The following is an 11,544-nucleotide window of genomic DNA, read 5'->3' as shown; positions in this document are numbered from 1 at the left end:
GAGAAGGAAAGGTAAAAACTAAGTAAGCCTTATCAGAAAGGTCCATCTAAATATACTAGTAAACCCCCAAAGTAATGCTGCTCTGAGTCCCCTGTCAAAAGAAACACTGCATTTCTTTCCTTCTATTGTGTACTCATGGGCTTCTGTATCAGACTTCCTGCCTTCAGCTTAAACCTCATTGCCCTGGGCAAGAGCATGCTCAGTTTGCTCCTCTTTCCCCTCCCCTCCCTTCTCTACTGTAATCTGAGCCCAGAGCAGGGAGAGACTCAGGCAGGAAGTGATGTCACACCACATTAATACTGCAGTTCCTATCCTAAACAAACAGAGAGTTTCTAGAGCTTTTTACTCAGGTATGGTAAAACATTCTACAGAATAAATATAGCATTCTAGATTGCACTGTTGCAGCTAATCTATTGGCAATAAACGACTGCGAAAATTTGCTGGTGAAAATTGGTCGAAAAAATGGGCACCGGCGTCAAAAATGGAATTTCGGGGACACGAAATGGCGCAAATTCGCCCATCACTAGTTATACCTAGGGATGTAGCGAACGTCGGAAAAAAAGTTCGCGAACATATTCGCGAACTTGCGCAAAAATGCGAACGGTTCGCGAACGGTTCGCGAACCCCATAGACTTCAATGGGAAGGCGAACTTTAACATCTAAAAAAGACATTTCTGGCCAGAAAAATGATTTTAAAGTTGTTTAAAGGGTGCAACGACCTGGACAGTGGCATGCCAGAGGGGGATCAAGGGCAAAAATGTATCTGAAAAATCTGCCTGTGTGTGCTTGGAAGAGATAGTGTAGGGGGAGAGCTGTTAGTGATTTCAGGGACAGATGATAGTAAGTTTGCTGGCTAGTAATCTGCTTGATACTGCTCTGTATTGGAGGGACAGAAGTCTGCAGGGATTTGAGGGACATTTTAGCTTAGGTAGCTTTGCTGGCTAGTAATCTACTGTTCTCTTTAAACAACTGCCATACGTTGACCTTGTAGGCATTGTTTGCCCAGTTTTTTTGGACGCAGCCACTGAAGCACAGTTGCCAGAAAAAATATGCCATATAAATGCTGAAAATAGTAATTTTTCGCCATACGTTGACCTTGTAGACATTGTTTGCCCAGTTTTTTTGGTTGCAGCCACTGAAGCACAGTTGCCAGAAAAAATATGCCATATAAATGCTGAAAATAGTCATTTTTTGCCATACGTTGACCTTGTAGGCATTGTTTGCCCAGTTTTTTTGGTCGCAGCCACTGAAGCACAGTTGCCAGAAAAAATATGCCATATAAATGCTGAAAATAGTAATTTTTTGCCATATACGTTGAGTCAACGTATGGCAAAAAATGACTATTTTCAGCATTTATATGGCATATTTTTTCTGGCCTCTGTGCTTCAGTGGCTGCGGCCAAAAAAACTGGGCAAACAATGCCTAAAAGGTCAACTTATACACTACTACAGCGGTAGTAAAATAAAAAAAGTAAAATAAAAAAAAATGAATATTAAAAAAAAAAATTAAAGTTGGTGCTGCTGAACTACTAGGAGCAGCAGATTAGCACACCAGTCCCACTCCCCAACACTGCTAGACTAATAGCACTGGGCTCTTATAGTAGTAGTAGTAGTAGTAGTAAAACAACAAAAAAATAAATAAAAGCAGTCCTTACAAGGACTACTGTTATTGCAGCAGTCAGCAGATGAGATCAGAAGCAGGACAGCTGCCCACTGCAGCTACATACAGAGCACTGCAGTAGAAGGTAGATTACTAGCCAGCAAAGCTACCTAAGCTAAAATGTCCCTCAAACCCCTGCAGACTTCTGTCCCTCCAATAACAGAGCAGTATCAAAACGATTACTAGCCAGCAAACTTTCAACTGTCCCTGAAATCACTAACAGGCAGCAGCTCTCTCCCTACACTATCTCTTCAGCACACACAGGCAGAGTGAAAAAACGCTGCAGGGCTTCGGTTTTTATAGGGAAGGGGAGTGGTCCAGGGGAGAGCTTCCTGATTGGCTGCCATGTACCTGCTGGTCTGGGGTGAGAGGGCAAAAAAAAGCGCCAACAATGGCGAACCCAAAATGGCGAACGTCGCGCGACGTTCGCGAACTTCCGGCGAGCGCGAACACCCGATGTTCGCGCGAACAAGTTCGCCGGCGAACAGTTCGCGGCATCTCTAGTTATACCATCTTCGGAGGGCGTAGTAAACTACACCAACACATGGGAGGCTTCATATGGACCATTAGCTCAGCCGCACATGGTTTTCATTTTTTAAATGCTGTTATCTATGCTATTTCATCAGAGAAATCGTGACCATACTATACTTGACTGCTTTTAATCTGTTTATGATTCATAGGATTCTCTAATAGCAACCATGCTATGCCCATTATATAGAAGGACACAATAACTAGAAAGTATTGATCTCGGAACGCTTGAAGGACAACTATTTCTCTTTATTTACTACTTTAAAAAAAGGTGTTAGAATTGCGTCTGCTGCATGAGTCAATCTCAATGAACTAATTGTTTTCTTGCATCACACCTTTCATGGGTCTGAGTATTAAATTTGAAAATTATATTCTTTTAAACTGTTTTTGTTATGGAGCTTAAAATCTTCAACATTTTATTAGAGAAAAAAATAGAATAATAAATGAGTGTATTTTGCTGATCTGCTGCAGACAATTTGCATTTAATTCTAGCATAAAGTTGCTATTGGCTATTTACAAATCATTACAGGACTACCAGGGCCCAGGTCGGACATTCTGTATTTCATGCCAGTGATAAACCTCCATCATCTTCTAAATAATGTTGTATAATACTTGTTGTATACAAAGTGTAAATGTTGGTGCAGGGCACACTGGTAATCTCACGTATTGATCAGACTATTGTATTGGTCCAGACTATTGTATAATACAGTGATCCCCAACCAGTAGCTCGTGAGCAACATGTTGCTTTCCAACCCCTTGGATGTTGTTCCCAGTAGTCTCAAAGCAGGTTCTTATTTTTGAATTCCAGGCTTGGAGGCAAGTTTTGGTTGTATAAAAACCAGGTGCACTGCCAAACGGAGCCTCAATGCAGGTTGACAATCCACATAGCGACTACCAAATGGTCAATCACAGCACTTATTTGGCACCCCAAGAAAATTTTTCAGGCTAGTGTTGCTCCCCATCTCCTTTTACTTCTGAATGTTACTCACAGGTTCAAAAGGTTTGGGATCCCTGGTATAATACATGCTACCTAGGTTTTACATCGTTGGGGCCCATTTACTATCAAATTAAAAAGAAAATTCTACAAGCCTCGAGTTTCTGCGATTTTCCTATATTTTTCTACAAATTTGAGATTTATCAAATTGATTTTTTTTCCGCTGGGAATTGTCGAAAAAAATCAAGTTTTTAGAGGTTTTCGAGGTATTCGCATTTTTTAGAGCAGCTTTTTTTATCGATCGTAATTTTTATATTCTGATACTATAATAAATTCCATGATAGCCGTGGTTTTAGAGAAAGCAAGTTGTTGTGCTTTCAAAAACCTCTAAAACCACTAACATTTGACCTGTGATAAATACGCCTCCACATCTTACTGACTCGTTTAATAAAAATGTATTGTTTAGATGCCTATAGTGGAATCGTAACACCCTCAGTATTTACCAGATCATCAAGCTATTTTAACTGTAGTCATAGGACTAAAATTAAACTGGAATTAAAGTGGGATATATAGTTTTGAGTTTCACTATAGGCAAACTTGTTTTATGTTTTGGGCTAGACTAGTGTAGAAGAATTCCAGGGCAGGGGATGATCTGTTGTTGGATACATGACAATGCATGTGAAAACAAATATCATAAATTCAACGTTTTTTTTTATTTGGTAAACTGGAGGTTGAAATCTTAACCCCAATGCATATAGGACTTTAACCCAAGTGTGCTTGACTAACCACCACACAGATTGCCTTAATTTCAATAGGAAAAGGATAAACTTTGGATCCCCAGCGTATCTCATTATGATATATACTACCCATCTCAAGATTTTTTTTATGATTTTTAAATATGCTGTTCACGTAAAAACACACATTAAGTGATGGGCGAATTTATTCGGCAGGCGTGAATTCGCGGCGAATTTGCGCGATTCGCCGCCAGCGAATAAATTCGCAAAACGCCCCCGAAAATTCGCCCGAAAAAATTCACCGGCGTCGAATAAAACCGATGCCAAAACGAGACGCCGTCGCCGTTTCGTGAACTTTTCGCCTTTTCGCGAATTTTCCGGCGAAGCGAAACGGCGCAAATTCGCCCATCGCTACACACATTTATATATTTGTGAAATTTAAAATCACTATATATGTCTGCTGCTAATACTATTTCTGCTACAAGAGAAAATCCAAAAAAGTTGTATATACCCTGCCTGTGTGGCTCACAACAGTGCTGATCAGTTAGGGGATAAAAGTAGAGAGTTTGATGGCCTCCATAGTGCACAACATCTGTACATTTCTTTTACCACTGTACAGGATATAGCATTAATTTATAAAGTACTGCCCATTATTACAACATAGAGAAATAGAGAAAATACTATCTCCTAACTTCTGTTAATAGTCTAAAAGTTCATAGGATTTTATACTAGGTAGATCTGTCTCTTGTAGAACCATTTTCTTTTGGTTGAAAAAAAAGCAACAATAAGAAATACTTAATAAAATACAGAATTCCCAGATGATGGATAAAGTTAAATTTAGAGGCTTACTTGGACCTGAGTAATGTGTTATCTCTTGTTTTTACTCTGCTTCAAAAAATGCTCAGGATTAAACAGATATGAAGTTTAAAAATTATAATTAGATTTTTTAGATGTTTCTAAATGAGCACCTAATGTAATTAAATATTTGCCCTTTAAAACAGATTTTCAAGTGGATGGTGCTAGATCAAACCTGTAGCCATTGTGAGCAGTAAAGCATTTATAGATTTTTTTAAACTCCATTCAGAAAACTCAAAAACCTTGAAAATGTTTTTTTAAAAAAAAATCATGTGAAACATGAAAAAAACAACTCAAATGCAGTAAAATTACATTCTACCCAACATTTGTAATGGGTCTGCCAAATTTCGAATTAGTCTCTAAAACTCAAATTGAAAAATAGCTTGAATTTCGGCAACAAAACTCCTGTTTGTTTCTACATGAACTCACAAGCTTTTAAAAACTGACTTTTTATATTCAAGTTTTTGATATTTTTGCACTTAATCTTGATCATTAGAGCTTTGGAAACTCAAATACAAATTTGTGATTTTTTTTCCACAAAAGAAACATCAAATTGTGGTACCAAGTCAAATTCAAATGTTGACAAATTTGCCCCAATGAATGTGTTAAAATGTTCAAAAGTTATTAGAACCAACTATCGATGTAACGCAACAAAAGATATATAATATGCTCCTAAAGGAATCCACTTTTCTTTAGTAGTATAAACACAGAAAAAGTAGTAGTACATTATATAGACTGGAAGATTCTTCTAATTTAATGTTACACAGTACTGTATTCAATTTAACATATTAATAAGTCTATTCAGTATTGCAGAAATGAAAAAAATATTTGAATACATGAATACAAAACACGTGAGAGTGAATTTTATGTGCTTTTGTGTAGTTCAATAAATGTTTATTTTTAAATTAATATAATATTTTTGAGTAATCATTGTATATTTGTTCCTCCCTGTAGACTTTCCTCTACAAATATAGTGTTGATTTTTTATGATATTCATAAAATCATTATTTCATTGTTAATTTAATTGTTTATAAATCTGTTACTATTGTCCTAAAAACTACACAGAGAATTTCATGTTTATGTTCTTGAAATGTAAATTCTAGAATGAAAAGATATAACTATAATGTAAAAATAAACATAAGCATTCTTCAGCTAATTACAGATAAAAGCACTGTTTGTAAAAGCACTGTTTGTATAATCAAATGTTTCTATTTTTACTATAATTTAACATTTGAATTCAGATACTTTGCTGTAATTGTACACTGGGGGCAATATGTCAAAACTCACATTTTAAGTTATTTTTCAATTTGAAAAAAAATCTTGAATGGGTGCTTGATATTTTTTCTTATTTATTTTTATGTGATCACTTTAAAAAAGTGATAACATAAAAATGAATCACAAAAAAAATGAATCACAAAAAAACTTTAATTTTGCTAATACAACTTACATTGACTTCTACAAGAACTCAACAGCTTTTAGATGCCAAATTTTTATATTTGAATATTCAAGTTTTTGTGCTTCCTAAATATTGAAATTTTGACTTTCAGAAATTTCTGAAATTCACTCAAAAAATAACTTTAATTTTGCTAATACAACTTACATTGACTTCTACAAGAACTCAACAGCTTTTAGATGCCAAATTTTTATATTTCAATATTCAAGTTTTTGTGCTTCATAAATATTGAAATTTGACTTTCATAAATTTCCGAAATTCACTGTTTTTGCCGCAATAAAACTCTAAATCGGCTAAAAAGTTGGATTTGAATGTTGATAAATCTGCCCCTTATTATTAATTCCATTTAAAGGTATGTGAGTCATCTACATACATCATATTTATGTTCAATACGTTTTACAAATAGTGTCACCTGCTGTTTTTACATTTTTATACAAATAACATATGCACATTTCTTCCTGGATTTGAAATTGAAAGACATATTCGAAATAAAGAATTATAATCAAGAAAAAGTTAATTAAACTCCAGTGAAGTACATAAATGCCCCGGAACATGTAATGATCATATACAGTAAAAAGGAGAAAATTCTACAAAAAAACATTGTGTGTAAGACCATTAAAACTGAGGAGGTATGTTGCAGAAAACCATTAATTATAAAATATATGCAAATTACATTAAATACTATAGACATATATAGATAGACACAAAAATAAATAGTATGTTATAGAAGTCCATACAAAATAATATTGCCACATTGAAGGACATATGGACTTTAAATTCAAATTCTGTTTTTAAATATCATTTAAATACAATATTCTAGACAACTTTGGACATTGCCTTCAACCATATATGATATTTTTTGTAAAATATTCCAGAAAACCTTAGGCATTGCCTTCAGCTCTATAAACTGCATTGACTGAAATATTCCAGAAAACAAAGTGTGATCATTTTATTGAACTATTTTAGAAAACCTTCAACTTTGCAACCAACAATATATAATAATTTAAATGGAATACTTAAAAAAGAAAAAAAAAGAAAACATTGGGCACTGCCTTCAACAAGATAGGATCATTTCTGTGAAATAATCCAAAAAAACCTTGGAGATTGCCTTAAACCAGATAATTCTACATGATTTCCAGTGTGGAATATGAGTTATGGAATGACCCCCTGTATCAATATGCTACATGTTTTTGCTAATAAAGTGTGAGCAGTTCTACAACAACAGGTAACCAAATCCTTTAATGGAACATTAGGCCTTGAGAGTTTGCAGCACATTTGGCCCACATACCACAGATATGGCCACCGATGCTCCTATGTTCAGAAAAAACAGTGTTGGTTTCTTCAGCAATTACAGGTTTATGGTTCAGTGCCCCTTAGGCTAAGGTGCACACTTGCTATTTCCTGAATCAGGTCACTGTTGTGCTCCTTTTCTTTTCTGTTCAAGCTCCTGAAGACGCTCTTCTCTTGACTGCGCATGTTGGGATCCTACTTTCTGGGCTGTCTCAGTTGCAGCAATATCTATCTGAGCATACTTGGTGGATCCTCCTCCTGTAAACCAAAGAAGATATGGTGTAAAGCTGAGTCATTTGAATTATTTGACAAAAAAGGTAGGGTTAATTGGGTCCAAGATGTTAAATTTGTTTTGTGCAATAAAAGTTTACCAAAACTTTGTTTGTATAAAGGTGAAATGAACAAAAAAAGTATAGAAAATTGTTTAAAGTGTTCTTCTAAACACTTTTACAACTTAAAGGGCATGTAAAGTGTAAAATAGAATAAGGCTAGAAATGCTGTATTTTGTATACTAAATATAAACATGAACTTACTGCACCACAAGCCTAATCAAACAAATAATTTATGCTTTCAAAGTTGGCTACAGGGGGTCACCATCTTGTAACTTTGTTATACATCTTTGCAAGACTAAGACTGTGCACATGCTCAATGTGGTCTGGGCTGCTTAGGGATCGTCATAAACAAAGCTGCTTGAGTTCTGCATGGCTGGGAAGTAAGGCGGGGGCTCCCCCTGCTGTTCATAAGTATGATTGTTTCCCTGCTCAGCAGTTAGGGACCGTCTGACAATTCCTATCCACAGCAGTAAATGAAGGGAGAATTTCACTGCATACAGTCAGGTTTCTTATAAAAACTGTACAAATTTTTTAATTAAAGTATATTGGAGATAGGTTTCTTTTTCATTAAAGAAAGTAAAAATGGGATTTTATTTTTTTGCCTTTACATGCCCTTTAAAGGGATACTGTCATGGGAAAATGTTTTTTTAAAGTTAATAGTGCTGCTCCAGCAGAATTCTGCACTGAAATCCGTTTCTCAAAAGAACAAACTGATTTTTTTTATATTTAATTTTGAAATCTGACATAGGGCTAGACATATTGTCAGTTTCCCAGCTGCCCCAAGTCATGTGACTTGTGCTCTGAAACTTCAGTCACTCTTTACTGCTGTACTGCAAATTGAAGTGATATCACCCCCTTTCCTTTCCCCCCAGCAGCCTAGCAACAGAACAATGGGAAGGTAACCAGATAGCAGCTCCCTAACACAAGATAACAGCTGCCTGGTAGATCTAAGAACAGCACTCAGTAGTAAAATCCAGGTCCCACTGTGACACATTCAGTTACATTGAGTAGGAGAAACAACAGCCTCCCAGAAGGCAGTTCCATCCTAAAATGCTGGCTCTTTCTGAAAGAACATGACCAGGTAAAATGACCTGAGATGCACCTACACACCAATATTACAATTAAAAAAAATACACTTGCTGGTTCAGGAATTACATTTTATATTGTAGAGTGAATTATTTGCAGTGTAAACAGTGTAATTTAGAAATAAAAAATACATTATAAAAATCATGACCGAATCCCTTTAAATTGTAGTTTTTGGTTTCATGATTTCTGTTTAACACTGCTAATATCATAGATTTGCAAAAACAGTGTCCTCTGCTATTCTGTCCAGCTGGCTGTCTGCCAGATTGTTAATCTTCTGAAAATTACTGAAAATGTTCCCTGATATTTCTCTGCTCAGTTGTATTATTGTTATCAACACTTTTACTCTATAAAACTAACAATGAGGAGTAGTACTGAGCAGAGACGCATCAGGAGCCACTTCCAGCAAAAGTACTATGAGCAATTTTATTTTATTTTTTTCAAATTGTTTGAAAACGAATAACATGAATTTGTTTGAATTATTTCCCTTTAAAGAATATATTTTCTGCAGCCCACTCCTGCATACTGTAATTATGATTCTTATTAAGTAGCAATAAATAACCGATATTCTCTTGCTCAAAATATCTTCCAAAGAGCCCACAAATAAAATGTATGTTTTCAAATAGTATATGGTTATGTGTCAGTGTGTGTCAAATTGTTAATTGAAATGTTTGCAGTTTGGTGATAATTAGAGATGTCGCGAACTGTTCGCCGGCGAACTTGTTCGCGCGAACATCGGGTGTTCGCGCTCGCCGGAAGTTCGCGAACGTCGCGCGACGTTCGCCATTTTGGGTTCGCCATTGTTGGCGCTTTTTTTTGCCCTCTCACCCCAGACCAGCAGGTACATGGCAGCCAATCAGGAAGCTCTCCCCTGGACCACTCCCCTTCCCTATAAAAACCGAAGCCCTGCAGCGTTTTTTCACTCTGCCTGTGTGTGCTGAAGAGATAGTGTAGGGAGAGAGCTGCTGCCTGTTAGTGATTTCAGGGACAGTTGAAAGTTTGCTGGCTAGTAATCGTTTTGATACTGCTCTGTTATTGGAGGGACAGAAGTCTGCAGGGGTTTGAGGGACATTTAAGCTTAGGTAGCTTTGCTGGCTAGTAATCTACTTACTATCATCTGTCCCTGAAATCACTAACAGCTCTCCCCCTACACTATCTCTTCCAAGCACACACAGGCAGATTTTTCAGATACATTTTTGCCCTTGATCCCCCTCTGGCATGCCACTGTCCAGGTCGTTGCACCCTTTAAACAACTTTAAAATCATTTTTCTGGCCAGAAATGTCTTTTCTAGATGTTAAAGTTCGCCTTCCCATTGAAGTCTATGGGGTTCGCGAACCGTTCGCGAACCGCTCGCATTTTTGCGCAAGTTCGCGAATATGTTCGCGAACTTTTTTTCCGACGTTCGCTACATCCCTAGTGATAATGCTGATTATGTCCTATGACAGCAGATAAAGACTTGGAAAATAGGGCAAGCTTACAAAAACCCAAACAATGGGAAAAATGTACCAGACTGGTAGTGCAAATTTGAAATCTTCAGATTAAATGGTTCACCCTAAGGGACAAATGTATTAAGGTTCGAATGGTAAATTCGTATTTCAATTTTTTATTTTTTTTGGTAAAAACTCACAAATTTGAATTTTAAATCACCAACTCAAATTTGAATTCGAATGTGAGATTTATCACACCTCGACCCAGGCAACAGTTCTAATTTGAATATTCGCCACCTAAAACTTGCTGAGTCCATTTACAAGTCAATGGCAGAGGTCAGTTGAACCATTTCATGGTTGTTAATTGCCTTCCTGACATTTAGAGGTTTTTTCGGAGGAAAACTCAAGTCAAATTTGACTAAATCCTAGGAGAACTAAATCCTAAAAATGAATATGGCTAAAAATAACTGGGAGCTTGGCTTTGGTTCTGGATTTTGGGAGCCAATTCGTGACATTGAGAAGCTAAGCTTAGGGGTCGTCACTAATTATCAAGCAGAAAATTAGATTGGCCTGTAATATAAGCTGATGCTACAGGGCTGATTATTAAATTCTGATGCTAATTGCAATGGTTTCTGTGCTGCTCTTTAGTAATTATCTGTATTAATTTCTAATCAGCTTTATATTGTGACATTTCTATTCTATATGTACTGTATATTGTGAGTGGGTCCCTAAGCTCAATAAGTGACAGCAGCACAGAGCATGTGCAGTGAATTCGCAGAAAAGAAGATGGGGAGCTACTGGGGCATCTTTTGAGACACAGATCTTTACTGCTAAGGGGCTGTGGTTGCCTTGGGCTGGTACAGAAGCACAACATATAATGTACAACATTTCTAGCTTCTTCTTTAGTTAAGCTTAAGTTCTCCTTTAAGATAGATTATATTGTCTGTTATCTTTTTTCAGAGTTGTTTATTGCTTTTCTTCATTTGCTTTTCCTGGGCTGAGACATCACTAGATTATGTAGGGTACAGCTGACATTGAAGGGCACACAACCAGTTCTACTTCAGGTATTTTGACAGAAGCTGTTATACTCATACAAAACTGATACCAATAACATTTCTATCTATTTTGAAGGAGTTTGTTTTAATTTTTTGAAAGAGTCCTTTTATTATATTTTCTAGCTGAGGTTTCCCAATAATCTATTGTTATACAGTAACTTCGTGATTTCAGATTTTTACTTTTATATGTTCA

At 36.3% G+C, this 11,544-nt stretch overlaps 1 protein-coding gene across 2 annotated transcripts in view; it reads right to left on the bottom strand.

The window, feature by feature from the left end:
- Positions 1-6,178: 6,178 nt before the first annotated feature.
- Positions 6,179-11,544, bottom strand: part of dok7.S (docking protein 7 S homeolog) — a 76,691-nt gene continuing 71,325 nt past the window's right edge. For both annotated transcript variants that reach the window (XM_018243021.2, XM_018243020.2), the window contains one exon: positions 6,179-7,711. In XM_018243021.2, coding sequence (XP_018098510.1) covers positions 7,575-7,711 — 137 coding nt within the window. In that variant the 3' untranslated portion in view covers positions 6,179-7,574. The remainder of the gene's footprint in view (positions 7,712-11,544) is intronic.

Source organism: Xenopus laevis, chromosome 1S (assembly GCF_017654675.1).
Source record: "Xenopus laevis strain J_2021 chromosome 1S, Xenopus_laevis_v10.1, whole genome shotgun sequence".
In the NCBI taxonomy this organism is placed as follows: domain Eukaryota; kingdom Metazoa; phylum Chordata; class Amphibia; order Anura; family Pipidae; genus Xenopus; species Xenopus laevis.
Note: the sequence above shows the minus strand (reverse complement) of the source record. Positions and strands in the feature narration are given on the sequence as shown.